This window comes from Rousettus aegyptiacus, unplaced genomic scaffold, assembly GCF_014176215.1.
Source record: "Rousettus aegyptiacus isolate mRouAeg1 unplaced genomic scaffold, mRouAeg1.p scaffold_m13_p_13, whole genome shotgun sequence".
Lineage (NCBI taxonomy): Eukaryota > Metazoa > Chordata > Mammalia > Chiroptera > Pteropodidae > Rousettus > Rousettus aegyptiacus.
Window position 1 is genome coordinate 33,599,337 of NW_023416288.1, and position 24,079 is coordinate 33,623,415.

The 24,079-nt window shown below is 40.1% G+C and overlaps 1 protein-coding gene, 1 long non-coding RNA gene and 1 pseudogene across 2 annotated transcripts in view; 2 read left to right on the forward strand and 1 right to left on the reverse strand.

The window, feature by feature from the left end:
- Positions 1 to 17,717, reverse strand: part of CUNH7orf31 (chromosome unknown C7orf31 homolog) — a 34,501-nt gene extending 16,784 nt beyond the window's left edge. Inside the window, exons 1-3 of the mRNA XM_036230417.1 lie at positions 17,636 to 17,717; positions 16,816 to 16,973; positions 8,685 to 8,864 (exon numbers count right to left, since the gene is read on the reverse strand). Of these exons, the coding sequence (XP_036086310.1) occupies positions 8,685 to 8,864; positions 16,816 to 16,949 (314 nt within the window). The 5' untranslated portion in view covers positions 16,950 to 16,973; positions 17,636 to 17,717. The remainder of the gene's footprint in view (positions 1 to 8,684; positions 8,865 to 16,815; positions 16,974 to 17,635) is intronic.
- The window catches only part of LOC107518130, a 389,106-nt gene that overhangs the window by 8,107 nt on the left and 356,920 nt on the right, over positions 1 to 24,079 (forward strand). Inside the window, exons 2-3 of the long non-coding RNA XR_004953935.1 lie at positions 2,360 to 2,522; positions 12,226 to 17,773. This is a non-coding gene — a long non-coding RNA (uncharacterized LOC107518130). The remainder of the gene's footprint in view (positions 1 to 2,359; positions 2,523 to 12,225; positions 17,774 to 24,079) is intronic.
- LOC118611263 lies at positions 10,703 to 10,821 on the forward strand (annotated as a pseudogene).

The following is a 24,079-nucleotide window of genomic DNA, read 5'->3' on the forward strand; positions in this document are numbered from 1 at the left end:
AGATATGTAAAGAGGATTAATATCCAGAACATAAAAATCTAATAAGAACCTGTAGCTAAAAGACAAACAATAAAAATGGAAAAAGAATAAACAGAAAAGGAAATGTAAATGGCTATACATAAGAAAACATAACAGAAAAAAATACTCAAACAGAGAAATTCATTCTGATAACCAGGATACCCTTTATACTTATTAGATGGGCAAAAATTATACAATTTGATGATACAATACAGTTGGCTAAAAGTATGGGGAAATGGATACTTTCAGAAACTGACATGATATAAAGCATTTGGGCTATATATTAAAATTAGAAATATTTATATATTATGACCCATAACTTCCACTTAGGATTTTCCCTTAAGAAACGTTTGTGTAATAGCTCAAGCAGGCATGTACAAACATGTTCATTACATATAGTTAATGCAAAAAAGAAAATATTACGAGAATGGCTAAATAACCTATGATGCATTCATGTTGTGGAACATTGTGAGAAATGAAAAAGAGTGAGATAGAACTGTATTTACAGTCTCTGTATTATATAGAGAAAAAATGAACCAAGTTTCCCAATACTATATATTAAATGATACATAAACAAAATAGTACCATATATTGTCAAGGGGTACATGTATAATTATGTAAATGCATAACAAAAGGTGTAAAAGGAGGCACAAAATGGCAACAGTGGTTCTCTAGGCAGGAGACTGGGCTTGGTGGGTGGTGCTCAAAGGAGACTCGACCTTATCTTAGAATTTTTTAAATAAAAGACTTATTTTGAAAGAGTAGCTTTAGGTTCACAGCAAAGTTGAGGGAAAGTAGATTTCCCATGTACCCTTTACCCCCGACATGTGTAGCCGCACCCACTGTCAACACCTCCCACCAGAGAGGTACATTCATCATCATTGATGCACCTGCACTGACACGTCATCATCACTTAAAGTCCATAGTGTACATTAGCCTTCACTCTTGGTGCGTGTAATGTTTTAATATAAATTGTTATGCTCAGCTATCCCTCGTGGCTGCCCCAAATCTTTTGAACATCCACCCTGTATCACATCTACCTAACGTAGATTCCAAAAAAAAAAACTTGCTTTCCCAGCCTCTCAGAAAGGCTGTAGAGCATGAGGGTTCTTTGTATCCCACTAAAATGCTCATTGAGAGAACCCCGTGATTGAGAATGTTCTTATTAATTAGGTAGGTAAAAGGACCAGCTCTGCGGGCACCAGTCAGGCTTTCTCCAGTCACCTAAGTGCTTGCTTAATGACTTCATAAACTAAGTTATCATGGGGCAGGGACAGGAGTTATGTATAGAGTCAGCAACCTGAACTTTCCCTCATCAGAACTGACCTAGACACATTTGAGTTTGCCAGCAGAATTTACCAACTCTAAATACTTCATAGAGAAAAAACTCACTGGGTGTACTAGTCAGCCACCTGGTGGAAGGCTGATTACACTGGAGCCTTCCATCATGAAAGAGGTGATTTATCCTCGCAGGACTAGACACTTCTAAATGTGGATTTTCCTTTCCTTCTCACTATCCTGCCAATTACATCATTAATGTACTTACTGAATGCCTTATTCACCAAGGAATGTCACAAGTAATGTTGGTTTAAGATGGCATTCTTAATTTTCACAGAAGAAATAAGGATTCACTGGTCTTATATTTGCAGGATAGCCTGTTGAAGATTCAGTTATGGCTGAGCGTTGTCCCACAGAGGTGTGGCACACACTTTGAACCAGTGAGCAATAAATAGCTTCCCCCATAGCCAGAATGCATGGTCTAAAAAGCAAAGGGTGGAAGAGGGAGTGAGGCCTCTCACTGTTATACTCTCTGTTACACTTGAGGAGAATTTTACTTCCCTTCAGCCGCTTGGGCTGTGCTGGTAGAGGGCAGGGGAGAAATGGTTCCGTCAGAGGACACCACAGTGGTCCCTTTGAATTGGGAGTTGGACTGATGATGTGGTAATTTGGGACTGCTTATGATTCTGGAGAAAACAGACAAACAAGGACTATACCATGTAGGCTGGGATGATTGATCCTTAATGTCAAGGGCAAGAGGACTGCTGCTGCAGTGACGGGGAAGGGAGGATTTCTAAGACTTAAGGAATCTGGACACCAGAACCACTGAAAGCTTAGATCTCTCAGGAACAAAATTTAGGGCTGCCCCACCAGGTACTGGCTGAGGGCAAGAAAACTTGGGACAGGTAGTGGAGGAAGGAAGTTAACACCTTCAAGAGCCTCCTGACCAGCTGTAGAAGTGAGAACTATAGTCACGGCTTATATTTATTTCCTTGCTGTGTCCTGTATACTTTTATACATTTTAAGTAATTTTTTCCTCTCCTTTTTTTCTTATTTCATATAGGGTGCGCTGCCAATGGTTTATTTTATGAAGTGTGTAAGTGTGGACTATCAGGACAAGATTGTAAGTGAACTAGAGAAGAGTGAAGGCCACCCGGAGATCCTAGATGTGGAGCTGGATGCAGGACCCGACGAGACTCGGGTCTCCCCTTTTGGGAAGTGAGCGAGTATGTTTTCATTTGTATGAACAAGTGTTGCATTTTCTTACAGTGGAGCAGAAGTTCTCAAACTTTGCCGATGGTTAGAATTACCTGAGGGAGTTTATTAAAATGCAGAATCTGTTTCAGTTAATCTGGGGCAGGGGTCCAAGGTTTTGCATTCACCGTTTCCTAGGTAATGCTGACACTGCTGGTCCATGAACCACAGGTCGAATAGAAAAGCACGTTATTGTTGTTGCTGTTGTTTACGGTGACAGTGACTGGCGCTGATGGCTGTCTAACATCTTTCCAATACTTTCTCAACGTTTTGCTAGTTTTCCGTGTTTTGAACAGCAACTTCCCCGGGTAGAATCCAGAAAATCCACTTCCCAGCCTCCCTGGGAACCAGGGTGCAAATGTGTGCTCTGGGTTCTGCCAGGCATCCGCATCTGCACTGGGCTTTGACGGGAACGTGAGCAGCCTGAGACACGGGCTCCCGGTGGGGATTCGCACTGCTAGTTGGCAGCAGCAGCGGTGTCCAGGGCTAGCAGAGGTGCTCCCCTACCCAGGCCAGGGCTGGGGATGAGTCAGGCTGTTATTCCTGGAAGCTCGCCAATCAGCCTGTTTCTCCAGTCCTCCTCCAGTCCTGTGAGTTAACCTAATATTCTCGAGTAGAGCCTCTTCTTAAGCTAGCCAAAATGGATTCTGTTGTTTGCAACTAAAAATCCTAATGTGTACAAATGAATAACTTGTGAAATTAAAATTTAATTTCAATTTAAAAAGAACAAAAGTAGCTTCATTGGAAAAATGAACTTAAAAAAGAGCAAATGCAATTTAATTTAAATGAGATGATGTCTCTAAAGCGCTTAGCACAATGTGTGGCATAGAGATGGCGCATCCTCATCATAAAAGTTTGCATAATTATGAAAAAGTGCGTACAGATACCACCGTGCAGAATGTGACTCTAGATCTCTCTAAAAAATAGCTGTAAGGAAGTGAGAATGGGGAGATCTTCAGCTCTAGCCAGAAGTGAAGTTTCAAGAATAGGTTCAAAGTTCATGTCATTTCAAAAAAAATAAAATAATAATAATCATAATAATAATTTTAAATTTTATTAGCATTCAAGAGATGAAAAAGTAGAACTGAAGGAATTCCTGAACCATAGGTAAATATCTCTTCACTATGTAGATACACGTTTCTAAAAGGTCTGCGCAAAATTTTAAAAAAGTTTTTCACATTTAGGATGTTGGAGTCATTATTTTTTAGAGCGTTTTGATGCTGAGGCACGAAAGGGAAGATGAGCCTTGTTTCCCTTGCTTCCACTTCCTCTCCCCGGTCACGTCGCCTTGGTGGTTTATATCATTTGAACTTGGCCAGGGCTTATAGCATTTACCTGGCTCTATAATAATAACTTTTCAAATCATGTTGGACAGGTTCGATGTTCACCATCAGCCCTTTTGCCACAGCTGCTCTGTTCGCGAGTTCTTTGTTTTGATTAATTTTTTGGTTTGTTAAGTTTTGTTTTCAGATTTTTTTTTTTTTTTTAAAGAAGGATTGATTGGGGGCTACGTACTCCAAGTTCTCTCGTGCTTCAGAGTCTGCCTCTAGCCTTCACGCTCGAGAATTTTGCTGCAGTCTCTTTGGCTTATGGTTCCTTTTCCTCAAAACTTTAAAGACGATGTCTCTGGCATTGAAGAAGGCTGTAGAGGCTGGAGGTCAGCCTCATTTTTCCTCCTTGTAGGGCCTCGCCTTTCCTGCTTGAATGTCTAAAGAACACTTTCTTTATGAATTCAGTAATAAAACCAGGTTGATCTCAAAGTCAGTACTTCTATTCTAGGTTTTTTTTTTTTTTCCATTACATGGTATGTTCTTTTGATCTTCAGATTTAGCTCTTTCTTAATTGCATGGGAATTTTCTTGTGTATCTCTGAGCAACTTTTTCTGTTCTACTTGTTAGATTCTGTACATTTGGAACATCACTTTTCCTTATGATGACTTACTTGTACTTCATATCCACAATTTTTATTGCTTTACCTTTTCCTCTGCCTTCCCCATGATTTATTGTACTTAAACACCACTGTCAATTTTCAGTCACATTTATTCTGTTTCTTCCTGCTTCCTTTTTTTTTTTTTACTAGATTTCTGAGTTGTTTTGCATTGTTTTCTTATTTTTTTCTTAGTCCTGTGATCTCCCATTTTATAATATTCTGTTGTCTATTTGTCTTTTATCAGATTCATATACTTATTTAGTCCTTTTATAGGGAATATACTTTCATTTCCTGGGCTATGCTTTTTCCTGACTGATTACGCACGCGCGTGTGTGTGTGTGTGTGTGTGTGTGTGTGTGTGTATGTGTGATGTCATTTTTTTTCTCTTCCTGATTTACGAAGTTGCCTGGCCATTCATTCTCATATTATTTATGTTTAATTAGACAGCGCTGTCTAATGTAAATCCAGCTATTTGCTATGATACAGTGCTGGTGAATTGTTTGTTTGTTTGTTTGTTTTTGTCATCTAAGGTCAGTTTGCCTTCTGTCTGTGCTACAAGCTTGATGACTGAGTATTATTCTCTCCATCTTTCTTCAGCCTGTGGGATGGAGATGGCAGAGAGGTGCTCATACGGGGTCAGATAGAGCCCGGGCGTGTTGGGTGCGACTGTCCAAGGTCCTGTGAAAGGTCCTCTACAGGGCACATTCCTTCCAGTGGGGAAGGACCCATACCCATGGACTTCTGCCCATTTCCTCAAGTCCACAGTGGTCTGGAAGACCACACATTCTACGGAACATCATCTCTCTTGAAATCTCATTTTAAAATAGGGGCTTCTACTCTTGAGTCATTTTTTCTTTTCCATTAGGATTACCTTCTCAATCTTTAAATCGTCTCTTCAAATTGGAGAATTATTAAGATTTCATAGACTCACCTTTCCTCAACATGCATTTGGAATGTAGAGATGGGTTTAGGCTTAATGCCTCTCAGCCAATAGTGTGGCTTCCTCTGGACCCCAGCACTTCTGGGGAGAGTTTGAAAATATATGTGGGTGGTTTCATCGTTTGTCACAGTGAATGCAGAATGCGGCTGGTATTTATAGGTAAAGGGCCGGAGATGCTAAATGTCTTAGAACGTGTGGGAAAAAGAATTGTCCTACCCCAGATGCCCTCTTGAGAAACATTTAGTTAGGAACTGCAATAAACTACATAGAATTTCTTGGCATATTAAAATTAATGGCATAAGGCTGTTCTTTTATTGTTTGGGGGCTGCTGGTAAATCCTGTATTTGTTTCATGTTTTTAGGCAGCAGGAGAGGTGTATTCTGTGATTTTGCTTCATATGGTCATATTAAACTTCAAGTATTATAACTACAGCTATCATTTCTATTGTAATTATTAAAGAAGGCTCGTTACCAGGAATTTCAAAGTATTCTATAATTCACAGAGCACTATATATCTATTTAACAGGTTTTTAACATTTGATGGTACATTAAGAGAAATAATCCATTTTTTTTTCTTAGACAAAGTAAAAATTATGCTACTTCACCAAACTTATAACAGGAAGTATTTATGGAAAAGAAAATTATACATTTTCATTACTTTGTAACTTCATTTTTCTAGTGAATCAGGTAATGACTGACTTGGCTTAGAATTTCTGAAACATTAAGATTCCTTTAAAAGGGTTTTACTTAGATATAGTTATGTCTAAAAGTGTCAGAAAGGACAGTGATGTCCCACATGACATGACACTAACATTGCATTAGAACATGTATATATAATGCGTATGTATAATTATAGTTCCTCTAGTAAGCCATGTTCTTGGAACTTCTTAACCTCAGATGACATACCGTAAGACGTCTCACCTAGATGTTTTCCTAAGAAGTAGGTACTTTCGATTTCCAAAGACATGTGACTTGGGGAGGCAAAGGAGTCACATATTTTCCTAAGAAGTAGGTACTTTTAATTTCCAAAGACATGTGACTTGGGGAGGCAAAGGAGTCACATATTTTCCTAAGAAGTAGGTACTTTTAATTTCCAAAGACATGTCACTTGGGGAGGCAAAGGAGTGACACTGTTTCTCACACAGAGTGGGGTGATGTGCGGCACCCCAACACCTCCCTTAAAATCCCGTCCAAAGGTGGCAGGGTGCAGTTGTAGGGATAAGCTTCTGTATGGACCAGAGAGGCTTAACCCCTCAGAGAGTGAGAAAGTATTTTGCTATTTTGTTTAAAAGGCTCTTTTTGAGGAGATAGAAATATATTGTGATATAAGTTATTCCCTTTTAGGAAACCAAAACGTATTCTGTAGTTGCTTGTCAAGTGATTTGCATTTTATCAGAAGATAGGACTGTCTTAAATATATTTTTTAAGAGATGAATATGGCAAAATGATAACACTTAACATTAAATGATATGAAGAGAACAGAATTGATTAACTTGAATTTCTGAGTCAGGGATGATTGGCATCCGAATTGGGGTTGATAATATTTCCTCTACCAGTGTCTCGAGCTGCATTTAATGAGGCACTAGACATGAACCTCTCATTTCGAGCTGTATTTCTCTTAAGAAAAGAGTCTTTGGCTTTCTTTCTTAGATGTTGGAATTCTGTGAGTATAATTACAATTCTTCTAGAATATTGTACATTTTTTTACTATATAAAATTTTGGGACAATAACTATAAATTCCATAAGGAGCTTCACCATCAGTCTCTAGAACATGCTTGTTATTGCTTAAGTTACTGACTAGATAAATGAATAGCTGGAGTCGATGAATGAGTGAACAGATGAATAGAACTTGGGCTTTGGAGTCAAATAAATCTGGACTCAAGTCCCAGTTCTGTAGTTTTATAACTGTCTGACCCAAGGAAAGGAACTGAATCTCTTGGGTCTCTGTTTATTGTAAAACCAGGGTAACGATATCCACTTTACAGAGATATTATAAATCTCTGTTTTATTAGAAAGTGAGTTCCGTGAAAGGGGACCTTCAAAAAATCTGTCAAATGCTTTAATGAACTTGAGGCTCTCACCGTCTGTGAGTCGGTATCACATCTTTCCAATTGCACTGTTTTCATTTGTCTGCTTTTCATTGCTTTACTGAGGCTTTGAGGAGGCCATCCGCCACCATGTGTCCCTATTTTTACCATTTCTCTAGCTGCTCCTTGTCTTTCCTAAATTATTTCTTTTAACTGCTTTAGAACAACAAACTAGTTAGCTAGATTGTTAGTAAACTAGGTAAGGATCGTTAGGTAAAGATGGAGTAATGAGGCTCTATGTGCAGTTTTGATCGATTTTATTTTGAGTAAATTTTATAAATTTTAGTATATAATGTCGCATTTAATTTGTTACTCCAGGTTTGTTTTTGTTTTTGTTTTTGTTTTGTTTTGTTTTGTTTTGTTTTGTTTTGTTTGTTTTCTCTCTAGTCTTGACCTGTATTTTGAATACAGTTGCTGAAAGGGTGACTTTAACATTTGTAAATGATTATCGAAATATTGTAATTCTTGTAAACAATCCCCATGGACTATAGACTAGTGGTTACTAGTGGGGGGGGGGGAAGAGGAGTAACAGGGTGAGGAAGGAGACGACGGGGTAATGAGTGTCAAGTATGGGGGAGAAGGGGAGGGCGCAGTGGGTAAAGGAGATCGAATATATGGCAGCTGAAGGAAACTGGACTTCGGGTGGTAAACACACAATAGAATATACAGACGTCAAATGATAATGTACACCTGAAAATTATATAATTGTATTAACGAATGTTACCCCTCAAAAATAAACTTAATAAAATAAGTAAATAGATAAATAAAATAATGTCTCATAGATTAATGAAGATTAGAAATCAAAAGTTCCAAAAAATTGGAACATATGTATAAATTAGGCCAGCCATTTGCTCAAGCAAAATCATGTTTAATTTAATCTCTCTCAGGAATATTCCCATTTAGTTTTAGATAAAATGTGACTAGCAGGGGAATGAAAGTAATCAAAATTTCTGATCGTAATACTTGAACATCTCTAAGGACAGCAGGGACATCTATAAACATAGATTTTTTAAAACTGCACAATTAGAAATTACATAATTAGGTTTTCCATCTGTGTCTTCTTATAAATAGTAAAAGAAATCAGTCAGGAGGCAGATTTAAGTGAACAAAGGACTCTATAGAAATAAAGAAAAATGAACAACCAAGACTTCTATGAGAAGGGCAGAAAGATCATTTACCTCGGCCAGGTTTCTTCACCACATCCAAAATGCTGATGATGTCCCCTGCCCATGACACAGGGAGATTCATGTTTTGGCCTGTGTCCCTCAGGGAGTGAAATAGGTATCATCCCACCACATTCCCTGTCAGCGCCCCATGGAAGCCGACATTGGTGGAGAGACTCCCGTAATTCCTGATACCTGTGAAATAAGAAGAACTTTTGAAATATCCTCAGCATGGAATAGTATGGTCTGAATGTTCGTAACCCCCAAAATTTATGTGTTGAAATCCTAATGCCCAGTGTGGTGTATAAGAAAGTGGGGCCCTTGGGAGGTGGCTAGCTCTAATGGGACAGATATTCTTAGAAGAGACTCCAGAGAGCTTGTTCGCCCCTTCCACCATGGGAGGGTAGGGCAAGAGGGTGCCAGCTATGAACCAGGAAGAAGCTTCCGACAGAACACGTCCATGCTGGCGCCCTGGTCCTCGACATCCAGCCTCCGGAACTGTGAGAAATAAACATTTCTCATTTATAAGCCACCCAGTCTGTGGCATTTTGTTGCAGCAACCCGAATGGACCAAGACAAACAATTAAATTTCTATAACTTCAAAATTATTTTTAGGTTACATTTTCAGGGCACAGAATTCTCAGTCTTGCGTAGACTGTGATAGAGTCTGGTTATTTAGGCACCATAGGATTGCTGCAGGAATGAGGTTAAATTCCCGAGGGCCTACAGAGTATCGTTTTTTTTTTTTTTTTTTTTTTACAACTGAGGTGTGGGTACTTATTTCTTTTAAACATCTTTATTGAGATACAGTTTACATGGAATACAATTCATCCATTTAAAGTGTACAATTACTTGGTTTTTAGTATATTCACAAATATGTATAATAATCATGATAATTTTAGAACATTTTCATCACCTCAGAAAAGAAATCATATACCCTTTAGCCATCATACCCTCCCCACCCACCACCGTAGCCCTAAGCAATCACTCATCTACTTTTCAGCTCTATAGATTTGCCTAATATGGATATTTCATAGTAATGAAATCCTGTATGTGGTCTTTTGTGACTATATCACATATCAGTAGTTTATTCCTTTTTATAGCTGAGTAATGTTCTGTTGTATGGATATAACACATTTTCTTTATTCATCAGTTGATGGACATTTGGGTCGTCCTACCTTTTGGCTCTGTGAATAATGCTGCTATGAACATGCATGTGCAAGTTTTTGTCTGAATATTTGTTTTCAGTTTTTTTAGATATATACCTAGCTGTGGAATGCTGGGTCATGTAGAAATTCTGTGTTTAATTTTTTAAGGAATTGTCAAACCGTTTTCCACAGTGGAAAATTTCCACCAATTTACATTCCCACCAGCAATGTAGGAGGGTTCCAGTTTCTCTACACCCTTGCCAACACTTATTTTCCTTTTCCTTCCTGTTATAGCCATTGCGCATGTGATATGCTATCTTTTTGTGGTTTCGATTTGTATTTTCCTAATGACTAATGGTATTGAGCATCTTTTTACATGCTCATTGGCCATTCGTATATGTTCTTTGGAGAAATGTATATTCAGATCCTTCGTAATTTTTAAATCGGGTTGTCTTGTTACTGAGATGCAAGGATTCTTTATCTATTCTAGATATGTCTCTTGTCAGATATATGATTTACAAATATTGTCTCCTGTTCTGTATGCTAGAAGCAAAAAAGTTTTTAATTTCGATGAAGTCCAGTTTATCTATTTTTTGTTTTGTTGCTTGTGCTTTTAGTGTCATATCTAAGAATACACCACCAAATTCAAAATTATGAAGATTTACTCCTATGTTTTCTTCTTCTTCTTCTTCTTTTTTTTTTTTTTAGTTTCAGCTCTTACATTTAGGCCTTTGATCCATGTTGTGCATGGTATGAGATAAGGGCACGACCTCATTCTTTTGCATGTGGATATTCAGTTGTCCCAGCACCATTTGTTGACAAGGCTATTCTTTCCCTATTGATTGGTCTTGGCTATAGATTATCTTTTGAATTTTTAAAAATTAAGTCTACAGCCACACTACTGTGAACAAGCTCCATCCCGTCTGATCTCGGAAGCTAAGTAGGGTCAGGCCTGGTTAGTACTTGGATAGGAGACCACCTAGGAAGACCAAGTGCTGTAAGCGTAAAAAAATTAAAAAAGTAAAGGATCGTAAGCTGACGAGATCTTTGCAATCTGTGAGGTCAACCAAGAGCTGCCTCACCTTAAAAAAAAAAAAAGGTAGGTACTGTAAATGGTAGCAGCACTTGTTCCTAAGTTCTACCTTGAGCTTCTCTAACAGTCCTCCAGGTGTGGACCACAGAGGAGCACCATCAGCATCTCCTAAGAGCTTGTTAGAAGTACAAATTCTCAGAGACCACACTCACCCCAGTATCCCCAGGATATAGCATAGTGTCTTATAAATAAATATATGATGCTCAACAAATATTGACTAGGTAGTTTTTCTTGAGAGCAGACAATGATATAAGAATATTAAAAAGGAAGCCAATTGTACCTTGGAGAAGTTGAATTCTATTTCTATTTCACCTTATTGTACTGCCTGGAGAAGATAAAACAAATGCAAAAATGCTGAAAAGGAGGAAAAAGAAGGAAAAAAGAAAAACATCTTCTTAAAAGGAGCTAGTTGTGAATAAGACAGAAGGGCAACCAGGGCTCCATAAGAAGGAAAAGAGGAATCCAGAGAGGTAAACAAGACAGAAGACTCGTTTCCTGTAGGGCAGTGGTGATTCTGGAAAATTTCATTTTTGTTTTAAGGACTTTGCAGGGTGAGAGGTTTAGAAATCAGCCAGGTGAGGAATCTAAAGGAGACCATCTCCCACAATAAGCTGAGATCCCAAAAGTCTTGTGTTAAAGGTGAGTTAGATGTAAACCAGCTCTGTAGTTGTCTTCTGCCCAAGTTTGTGGCTGCCCATGACTTGACCTTGGATTTAAGTGGTCTAGGATAGGTAGTATTCCCCTAGGCACCTTGCAGGACCAGCAGGATTCCCTTCTGGTGGAAGGATTCTTTGGGGAATCATTGTCTAAGATGAGTTCTAAAGTATGAATAAGACATCTAGGTGGAAGAGAGGGAATACTCCAGACAGGGGGAATAACATATAAAAAGGCCTAGAGATAACAAAGGTTAAGGAATCAAAAATTCCTGACAATGTGGCTCCAGGATCCTTAGGGAAAGACCTGCTTTGTTTGATAAAATATTGTGTTAGGCCACTTGATGTAGAGACAGAGACTCTGCAAGTATGGGTGTGGTAAGAGATCTAGCAACTTAAGACTAATTAAGCCACTCTAAAGTGGGGATTTGGTTTTTTGCTTTTTTGAGAGGCAGATGAAAAGGGAGTAAAGGGAGAAGAAAGAGAGAGAAGCCAGCAGGATGGCAGGAGGCTAGGGTCTGCATTGGGTGAAATGTCAGCGGGAGAACCCTGGTAACAGTTAGGCTAAAGAACTTTTGCGACTGTGGACGTTATGGCTAATAAGGGACTTTAAGTTATGTACTGTGTGGTGTGATGTGATTCTTCCTCTTGACCCCTGATAGTGATGGGTACCAGGCTCACAAATGCTCCATGTGGATGAGGTCTTTGTAGAAAACTGAAGATGACTGAGTGTTGCGTCTGAGTCAAAATGGTGGATGGAAGCAGCTTAAGTGGAACCAGGAACCCAAAGTCAGGAAGAGCCACCCTCCACCCCCATCCCAGGAATTCAGGTAAATTCTTAGGAAGGCTTTGGACTTTCGGAAGGTGTAGAATAAAAGATTCGAGTGGAACTTATCTAGATCTTAAGGGCTGAGAAAATAGAGGTGAATTTGGGGCCAAACCGGTAGAGCTACTATAGAATTCAGGAATTTGAGGCACAGGAGGGAAGAGCTGTGGTGAAAAGTAAAGCAAGAGAGGAAAACAAGAATATCCTGTGGGGCCATTAAACCTTTTGGACTTAGAAACGTGGGACAGGAGCTCAGGGAGAGAGGTACGGACTGTGAAGCTGCTTTCTGTTTTGTACTAGTACAGAGCTAGGCTTGATGTAACCCCCCTGTAAACATATGCTGAATGAAATGAAGAACTAACACTCAGAACTGTCTTATAAATGAATGCGTTAGCTCAGGAAGTCACTAGATGGGGGTTGGCAAACTATGGCTCATTGGCCAAATCCAGCCTACTGCTGTTTTATTGGAATGCTGCCCAAACCATTCATTATATATCGTCTCTTATCTAAGGCTGTTTTTGCCCTACAGTAGCAGAGTCGAGTAGTTTGACAGAGACTATAAAATCTAAAATATTTACTGTCTGGTACTTTACAGAAGAAGTTTGCCAACCGCTGCACTAGCTAGTCAAGAATCTGGGAGACCATTGCTTTGGGGTGCTGTAGAAAAGATGGTGGCATTTTGCTCTCAGACCTCTGAGGCCTTAACCAGATCTATGACTGTGATCAACAGACATGGTTTGGGGCACATGACAAGTGAAAAAATTTTAAACTCATTTGATTAATGAGAATGTAAGCTTTAATATCTAAGTTTTTATAAGTTATATTTAAATTATATGTCAGTTTCTCAACATCTGAACCCCATATGTCAGTTTCTCATTGTCCCAGGAAAATGAGAAAGAGAAGTGTTAAACGTTCATTTGGGTCAACATCTATCTAAAGCCAATAAGTTGCAGAGAAACATGTAAAATAAAAGGCAAAGCAAAAAGAAGTCATATTTCCCTTTTATTTTAGGGTTTCACATTTCCTTCCTTAGGTTTAATAATAATAGCATTATTCGAAGGAACTAATTAAAATATTGAAGTTTTATGATTAGTTTCAAAGCTTAAATAATACATGTCTCCATAACAACAACAAAAAAATAAATAAATTATTAGTGGTGCAATCAGTAGCCATATAAAATTGTTTACTTGTTTTTGAGAAAGATATACTCCCTATGAATGAACCAATATCTTACTGTGGAGTCATTTTACAGAATTTAAGCATTACATTCCAAACTTGGGGGCCTGAATTTAGCCAATAGTTATTGGAAGCCGTGATAAAAGGAAAGCTCAGAACAAACATACTGTCATTTTTAGTTGCTAGAGAGCTAATAGTCAAAAATTATTCAGGAATCAGAAAACAAAGGAATGAACTCATAAACAAAATGGAACATATCATGAAGTCTTAAAGCAATTCTCAAGGCATCTCCTTAATTGATATATTTGTTTGCCTAATGAGCTAGAGAACCTGCTAGAGGTATGGAAAAAGGAGATAGGCATCTGTGATGATTTTGAATAGCTGTACCTGCCATTCTTAAATTTTCAATGGAAGAAATACGAAAGAACATCACCTATTAACATTTTTAAAGGTAATCAACTCATATATATATATATATATATGTATTAGTATGTATATATATTAGTGACTATTGTAATTTCTCCAAAATATGTCGGTAGAGAAAGTAACTCAAGTATAAAGATTAACTAGTCCTTGGCCAGTAGGTAAGCCAGCACCATAATTCTGGTTTTCTTGCTGTTTTCAGTGCTTTCTGCTAGCCCAGTGGTTCTCAAAATAAGTCGGAAAACTTCTAAAAATACATATTCCCTAGACCCGCCTCTGACCTAGTGAGCTGGAATCTCTACAGCTAGAGCCTCCCAGGTGTTTCAGTGCACCCCGTCTGCACACCGAAGCTAGGTAGCAGTGGTGCCAGACTGTGTTACCTATTCTGGAAGGAAAAAAAGTAGGCTGATATGAGAAAACCATTTGGCATTTCTGTTAAAATTGCCGAGTTAGTTCAAAATGCATTATAATATTTAAAAAAGGCATGCCTGTAAGTGCATCTGTGTTTAGAAAATTAAGCTGCTGAGAGCTAATGTATGCTAGGACTCGTGCTCATCCTTATCGCTATGAAGGGTAATTCCTAAAAGCTAGGAGATTGCTGTTTTGTCTTGCTTTCGAGGTTTGAGATGGGAGCCATAGACCCGTAACCTGGTCTAAAGAAGCCTCAGGATTGATAGAACAGAAGTACCAATGTTATCCTGATGACACTTTCCAGAGCAGTTCGGAAGAATAACACTAAAAGAAAGCAAGATTCTGTGTCTGTACCCTGCCCAGCTGCTTCTCAAGAGGGCGTTATTAGGCGGGGTTCTGAGAATACACTATCATTTCAGCTTTCCTATTCGAGACTATGAAAGGAAAGAATTCACATGGCAGAAAAGGGAAAGAAAGTTTTAGTTATTAAGAGGTAGATTTGCACCTAGATATTGCTTCAAATAATACCTTATTATAGTTTATAGGAAAATGAACATGTGTTTAATTATGTAGTCAGTTAATGAAAAGCAGTTACTTTCTCAAAGATGCTCCTCTTAAATTTCATGCCAGTTAAAGGATTTTTGAGCCAATTACTAACCAACCATAGGACCATTTAGGTAGAAAGGATCAAAATTTCAGTGAAAAGTCTGAGACGAATACTTCCGAGGGGATAGAGAATTCGATCGGGTATGGCAACCCTAAATTCCTGCTCAGATCCCTTTTGGCCAAATATAAAACCTCACATTGCTGCTTTTGAGCTAGGGTCAACTGCTCATGTCTAGATTACACATGACTTACTAAGGTTTTCCTGTAACTCAAGGGATGGCCCTTGGACCTGAATAGGAATTTGGGGCTGACAGCCAGCCACCTTTGGGAGTCATGTAACAATAGAAGAGTAGGTAGGTAGGTACAGCAAGGACAAATTCAGCAGAAGTCCTCTTTCTCACAAACATGAAAACATTCCTTTTCATTAAGTGAAAATAGTTTACAAAAATATGTTTCATATGATCTTTAAAAAAAAAATGGGGGGGGACATGTTGAGATGTTAACAGCATTATTATTTCTGAGCAGAGGAAGTACAGAGGTTTACTTCTTTGAGCTTTAATTTCATAATTTTTTTCTGTTGGGAAAATGGAAAATTTGTTTTCTGAATGGATTTCCATGATCTCTAAACTACTTAGAAGGAATGTGTTAGTTTTTTAATTAGGAAAAAAAAAGCTTTTTTTTCTTTTTTTATATGAAGAACATGGTTACAAATTGGAGTGATTCATACAAGTCTGATCAGGACAGTGAAAGCCTAGACGCAAGAAGGCAGAGAGTCTGTTGAGAACCAGTGTGTAGTCTGGCGGAGAGAACTCTTAGAGAGCCAAAGGGATCTTCGAACTCTGGAAGGGCGGCTGTCGTGGAGATGATGGATTTTTCTTATTTTGCATAGCTTCAGAGAGAAGAACCAGGATCAGGTAGAAATTAAAAGGAGGAATAATGTTCTCAGTAGAAAGAAAATTATTTAGCAACCAGGAGCATTCAAAAGTAGAGTGGACTGCCCGTGTGGGAGTGATGTCCCATTTTAGACATGTTTAAACTATGAACCTAGGAGACTTCCTGCATGACTTCTTAAAGAAAGAATACTTAAATGAGAGGTTTGATCAAGTGAAATTTAAAAAAAACAAAAATGAGCATGATGAAGAATCAACCACATAGGCTTTTTTTTTTTTCACATTTCAAGTGTTTTGAGAATTTTTTTCTCCCTCAAAATGATTCAAGTAAATACAAAAGCTGGCAGTGAGATCTTGGAAGATTACTTTTTTGTACCTGTTAGTACTTCATATGTAAAATAGGGATAATAATAATACTTATAGGGTTGTCGTGAGGAGTAAAAGAATTACTATGTAGAAAATGTTTGGTACAGTGCCCACACATAGTAATCACTCAGTATATGTTAGAAGCAATTCTTTAATTAACCTGTCATTAATATGTTATAGACAATTTGGTAAAGCAAAAATTTAGACAGCAACTATGAATAACAGATTCTGAGAGTATTTTTGACCAGGTGTTGGGAATCACTACACTACTCTTTAAATAGATTAATTTCTAAATGAAGGAACCAATCATTCTGAAGTTCTAAAATATAGTGGATGAATTTGACATCTACTGTTTAAAACTATACACACAAAATACAACTATCCGGTTCATAACAGCTGTGGACCCTTTGATTTAGTTAATTTTCATGTTAGTCTTTCTTATGATGTGATAAACAAAAAAGCCCCATAACCATAAGTGTTTTCTCTCACATGTAAAAATATACAAATACATTAAAACCTTTTTTAATGTTTGCTTTCTGTAGTTTTGGTTTTACCTGTCCTCTGAGGCTGTTGGACGAGTAGATGTTTGTAGCGGTGTGTGCAGTTCATTAGAGTAAAGGGTGTCTGACAGTATGTCAGCCCCTTCAAGCTCCCTGCAGCGGAAAGGCCTGCCATGAATAACCTCCATGCTTCTTGGCTAAAAAGACACAATCTGGAAGAGAAAAGGAGGGCAGACTTGGTTTGGGAGTGGACTGACTTGGTGGCTATCACACTGACCCTCCCACCTCAGGCCAGGCAGGAAACATGCTTTGTACTGATAAATTGTTCAACCCAACGCTGTGTAGAAATCAGGGGCCTCCTTCCTCACGGAGATCCCTTCTGTGGACCCTCAGATGTCACATCTCTAATAAATAGGAACTGAAGATCAGTGGAAATGAATTTCAGCTGAAACATCCACTAAGTGAAATGTTCCTGAGCAGTCTAAATGCTATGTGGACGACCTGCAGGTCCATACGAGGCCACCACTTCGTGGACATCGACTGAAATTCAATTCTCGCCTCAGATTTAATCATAAATATTCAAGAAAACTCAGCTCATCGCCCCCACCCCCAACTCCAAGCTCTTTCTAAAAAGCAGGGAGATTCATTATCCAACAGAATCAGCAGCTATGCTTCCAAAGGCTTCGGAGATCTTGAACGAGAGAAGCCCTCTGCAGGGAGGTGGAGAATCAGGGGTGCAGCGTGAGTGGGACCCCAACGGGTGAGAATCCCACCCACCCCTCGGACTTGGAGGGGGGCGCTGAGGCCAGAAGCTGCGGCCGAGCCTGCCGGGCCATCAGCGCCCCGGCCGGCGGTGCCTCGGGTTCGGACGCACCTGGGACATCAGCTTGGGAGAGGCACCGGTCCGCGCCTCTCCTTCCCCTCCCCAGGGCTGGCGGGCCTTTGCGGGGCGTGGAATTCCGCGGTCTTCCGCACCTGCGGCCCGGGGAGCCTGCGAGCAGGTGCGGATGAGGTAAGGCCGGAGAGGGACCTCTGCAGGCCAGGGGTGGGGTTGAGGGTGCCTATGACGGCGACTGTGACCGTTGCGCTAGGTAATGCATTCTTGCGGTGCTGCGGGTTTCGGGAGGGCGGGCAGGGGGTGGCGGGCGGCTCGTCGAGGCCTCGCGGGAAGCCAGCCCAGGAGCTCAGTAGCCGTAGAATCGGAAACAGGACCGGAGGTGAGGAGACCGGACCGCACGCCCAGTCCAGAACGGAGCAGACGCACCCGCCGCCCAGGCCCGGCCGCAGCCGCCGGCCCCCGCGGGCGCCCTCTGGCAGCCGCATGGCTGTCTCCCCGGAGGGCCGCCCGTACGGCGGTGTGCCCCGCCGGGCGTTGTCCCTCGTGGACCCGGCGGAGGAAGAGCACAGGGCAAGGGTGCAGGGTAGAGGAGACCCCGAAGAGGAGAGTGTGTGCGACCTGTATCCCTCCCTCCTCCCCCGCCCCACCCGCTGGGATGGGAGACAGGACGGCGAGATCCAAGGTGGCGAAGGTGGCTTCGGCAGGACTCCGCCAGCGCAGCTCGGGGGACTGAGCCCAGCGGAGCCGGGTTCTTCCCGCCCTGGGTGGGCGTGGGCCTGGCCAACCCGCAGGTCCGCCTGCAGTTGCCCTGCCCCGTCCCCAAGGACCTGGCCCCCACCTCGATTTCCTCAGTTCCCCCCATTCCAGAAGCAAACGTGAAGCACGTTTCTGCACCTACAGGGCCACGAGTTTCTGTGGTGGCTGAGAACGGAGCCCCCGAGAAGGGCGGGATGAGGGGAGGTTCCGTTTGGGGAGAGGCTGGAACTGAGCCTGCAGGAACACAGGGATGGTGGGGCCAGATGGGCCGCCACCTCTGGGAAGAGAGGTGTAGCAGAGCCGTCGTCTGTTTTACAACTTTTCAATCAACCCATACATGGGTATTCATTGGCACTGTGGCTTTTAGGCGAGTGTCCGCTGACGTGCATGGGGTAGGCAAGGTGGTAACTTTATGTCCTTGGTCCCTGCTCCTCTCTCCCCACTCCTGCAGTCATCACCCACTAAACCTGGGAGTGGCGAATTAGATGGCTTGTCTTTTTCTTTGACCCCATTATACATTTCTTTCCCTTCAATTTCTCATAGAAGCCCATCCTAACCCTTTTGCCTCTCCTGTTTTCAGGATGGCTCATTAAATTCCCTCCCATTGACTACCCTGTTAGCCCAGCCTATTTCAAGTATCCGACTTTCCAGTACTTTCCATACTCTACCTGTTCTCTGTACTCGACGTTTGTCCTTTTGCTTCATGATTTGCTTTATTCCTGGGAGGTAGTAACTGAGCAAAATACATTTGATCAGGGACATCTCGCGAAGCTGCATGGCTAGTGACCGTGTAAGCGGAGGGCTGTGATACCAGGGAAGTTGGGGCAACTCTGGGTCGAGGGACCGCGATATGTGGTGATAGCGCCCAGGTCCTAGTGGATTTGAAGTTTTATTTTGGATTGAATGAGTGTAAAATGTAGGAAAATATAAGTGCTTATTTTTATCTTTGTTATTATTTATAGATAAAATCTACAGGCAAGAAAAAATTCGTTGTCGGATCTTTGTAAAACAATTGTTCTCTTTGGAAATGCTTCCCCATCTGAAAGGTTCTTGGGAATGTCAGGATCGGGCCTATTTGTTTGACCAACACTCCTTATTCTAGGCTTTTGTGATTTAATGCTGACCACCTCAGGCCATCAGGCGATGTGTATGTGAACCCAACAACACAGAACAGCCACCTACACACAGGTGCTCAGAATGACCTACTTCTTAGGTATATCACTGCCACCAGTGGGGTCACCGGTTTCAGATCTCCTTTCTACTGACATGTTGATTTCTCTTTCACCACCCCATTTACCTTAATGTTCTTGTGTCACCAGTAATCCAACAGGGAAGAGGAAATTTGGGAATAAAAAAAATTCATGCATAGAATATTGTATGTGAGTTGATAAAAATTCTGAACCCTTAGAGCTAGACCTTCAACCTGCAGGGAATGAATATACAGGAAGTAGGTAATAGTGCAAAGCATAAATTATACTCTGTAGGTGTTCTTTTAACTGTTACAGAGATCTTTAACCAAGTGGTATTTGGTAAGTTTTTGAGGAACATAGTACTTCTCGTCAGATGTGACTATTTAAAAAAAGTTTCCCCCAGTTTTATTGATATAATTGACATACAGCACTGCATAAGTTTAAGTTGTATAGTGTAATAACTTGATATTTGTAAATATTGTGAAATGATTACCACAATAAGTTTTAACATCCATCACCTCATATAGTTACAATTTTTTCCCCTTGTGTTGGGAACTTTTAGGGTTTACTCTCTCAGCAACTTTCAGATGTACAATACAGCATTGTTAACTAATTATTCTGTACATTGTATCTCCAGTGCTTATTTATCTCATAGCTGGAAGTTTGCACTTTTTGATCGCCTTTGTTCAATTCTCTCGCCATCTACCCATTGCCTCTGGCAATCTCAAATCTAATCTCTTTCTATGAGTTTGGTTTTCTTTTAAGATTCCACGTATAAGCGAGGTCATATACATCATCTGTCTAATGTATTTCTCTTAGCTTAATGCCTTCAAGGTCCATCTGTGTTGCCGTGAATGACAGGATTTCCTTCTTTATCGGTTAATAGTATTCCACTGTATAGATAGATATACCACCTTTTCTTTATCCATTTATCCTTTGATGGATACTTAAGTTGTTTCCATGTCTTGGCTATTGTTTGTAATGCTGTAATGACCATGGGGGTCCAGATATCTCTTTGATATAGTGATTCCATGACTTTTTTTTTTTTTATGTTTCACTGAAAAATTTTATTGGCCTTTTGGATAAAAATGGGAATTTATTTGCCAAGAAGGATGATCCCATCATACTTCTCCTGGACCTAGCGTGTGGCCTCCTCTTTGCTGGTTCTGCGTTTGGCCCCAGTGCAGCCTGTCCTGCGTTTCTTGTCTGCCATGCTGACATCTGGCCTACCCAGCAGCCCATAGAAGTCCAGGCCGCAGATACCAATGCTCAGGTCATATTTAATCCCCAAATTGATGTGTTTCTGGTTCCTAAAACCAAAGTTTCCAGTGTCTGAGAAATTATTTTTTTTGTAACTCGTACTCTCGCACCTTTAAACCTTTCTACAAAATTTCTTCTGCCTCGGCCCCACAGACTGTTCAGTGGACAACAATTTTTTCATTTCTCCTGATGCCAAAGGATCTGACAATATATCAAGCTTTGGAGAACACAGGGGTCTGGCCCGAGAGCTGCTCCAGGACCTTGGCTGTCCTGTATTGGCTGAAATCAGTCTACCCCAATCACTAAGGGGAAAGGGATTGCTGCTGTAGAGCGGGACAGGAGATTCCTGGAGTTCTCTGGTGTTTCCAAGGGGCTTTGGTCCATGCTCAGAGCCAATAAACTGATAACTTGCACACCTTAGAAATAATGGTACAGTAGTCCCCCACCCCTTATCCATGGTTTCAGTTACCCACAGTCAACCACAGTCCAAAAATATTAAATGGGAAATTCCAGGGATAAATAATTCAGTAGTTTAAAGTTGCATGCTATTCTTAGCACGATAAGTCTTGCGCTGTCTTGTTCCGTTCTGCCTGGGATGAGAATCATCCCCTTGTGTAAGTGTGTCCATGCTGTGTACACTCCCTATGCGTTAGATAGACACATGGTAGCCATCTCGGTTATCGATTGGTTATGAGAGAGAGAGAGAGAGAGATCACGTTTCCATGACTTTTAATTCAGTGCATTGTTATAATCGCTTTATTTTATTAGTAGTATTATTGTTAATCTGTTACTGTGCTTAATTTACAAATTAAACTTTATCATAGGCATGTGTATATCGGGAACATATAGGGTTCAGTACTATGTGCAGTTTCAGGTATTTACTTGGGGTCTTGGAGTGTATGCCCCAAGGATGGAGTTTCATTTTGGGTTTCCAATTGCCTACCTTTAGTCCTTTGTACCTAATAGGCACATATATGTTCACCTAAGGAATAATTGTTTGAGTATTCTACTCTTGAAGCCAAGGCCAGTGGGCTAAATAATTGTGCACACAGAACATTTTTTAGAATAGACCATGTATTAAACTACAAAACAAGTTTTAACAGATCATATCAGGTATCTTTTCTGATGACAATGGTATGAAATTAGAAATCAGAAATAGAAGAAAAATTTGAAAATTTAAAATTATGTTAGCTCCAGGCTAACATTATAGTCAATGATGAAAGGCTGAAGCTTTTGCTCAGGGAGCTGGATGTCCACTTGGGCCTTATTCCCACTGGAGAAACTATAGGCCATGGGGGGCCCTCTTGGGGTGGCACTGTGCCGTTGCTCCTCTCACCCTTCTCAGTTCTTCTGTGGTTCTTCTCAGTTTCTGTGGACCTGGGAGGGCTTCAGCCTCACTCCCAGCTTCTGGATTTTCACAATGATGTCTCGTCGATAGCTAGTTGCTAGTCAGTCTTCTTGCTAAGGGGACCGAAGTTGGAATCTTGATTACATCACTCTTTCTCTCTGTGTTTAATGTAAGTTAAAGGAGGTGAGAGATCTGCACATTGAAAACTATAAGATGATGGAAAAATTGAAGAAGACACAAATAAATGAAAATATGTCCTATGTTCATGATTGGCAGAATGAACATTCTGTCCAAAGCCATATATAGATTCAATTCAATGCTTATCAAAATTCTAATGACATGTTTAATAGAAATTGAAAAATTCCTAAAATTTGTATGGGAGCACAAAAGACCATGAATAGTCGTAGGAATCCTAACAAAGAAGAAAAAAGCTGGAGGCATCATACAGCCTGATTTCAAACCATATTACAAAGCTGTGGTAGACAAAACAGTATGGTATTGGTATAAAAGCAGACACATAGATGGAACAGAACTGAGAGCCCAGAAATAAACCCATGCATATATGGTCAGTTAATATTTGATAAAGGAGCCAAGAATATTCAATGGGAAAAAGATAGTGTCTTTCAATAAATGGTGCTGGAAAAACTGGATATTCACAAGTAAAAGAATGAGACTGGACTCTTACCTTACAACACTCACAAAAGTTAACTTGAAATGGTTTGAAGGCTTAAATGGAAGACCTGAAGCCATAACATTTCTAGGAGAAAACATAGGGAAGAAGCTCCTTAACATTATTGGTCTTGGTAACAATTTTTTAGATATGACACCGAAAGCACAAGCAACGAAAGCAAAAATAAACAGATGGGACCACGACATACTAAAAATCTTCTGCAGAGCAAAGAAAACAACAAAATGAAAAGGCAACCTATGAAATGGGAGATAATGTTTGCAAACTACATATCTGATAAGAAGTTAAGATCGAATATATGTAAAGAACTCATAAAAAAAAAACAAATAATTTGATTTAAAAATTGGCCAGGGACCTGAATTGATATTTTTTCCAAAGAAGATTTACAAATGGCCAACAGGCATGGGAAGTGGTGCTCAGCATCACTAGCCACCAGGGAGACTTGCACATCGAAACCACTGTGCGGTGTTACTGCACGCCTGTCAGGGTGGCTATTTTCAGGGGAAAAAAATGAGATAATAAGCATTGGAGAGGATATGGAAAAAAGGGAACCCTTGTTCACTGTTGGTGGGACTATAAATTGACGCAACCACTATGGAAAACAGTATGGGGATTCCTCAAAAAATTAAAAATAGAACTGTCATATGACCCAGCAATTCCACTTCCAAGTATATATTCAAAGGACATGAAATCACTGTCTTGAAATATCTGTACTCCATGTTTATTGTGACAGTAGTTATAATAGCCAAGACATGGAAACACCCTAAGGGTCCACTGACTGATAAATGAACAAGAAAATGTGATTGTTTATATATAATCTCTCTCTATGTAATGTCACATATATTATATATAATATATACACCCAATGGAATTAGTAAAAAGACTTTGAGCATGAACTCGTGTATTTTAATCACATACATATCTCTTTACCACTATATTATACACTCATGCACACACATACACATACACATCTCTTGCAGATATTGGTGGTAAAACAAGCACATTAAAATGAGAACTTTTATATGTTTGTATTTATTGCTTACCAGTTTTCTTCATTTTTTCCCCCATTATCTCATTTATTCCATTAATGTTAATTGAGCAACTACTGTGTGTCCAACACAGGGGATACAAAGTTGAAAATGTCTGATTCCTGATCTCAGAAAAATCTCCAGTTGAGTAAACCATTGGCTTCCAAAGTGGGATGAAGCATCAGTAAGATGACAGGAGATGACCCGATA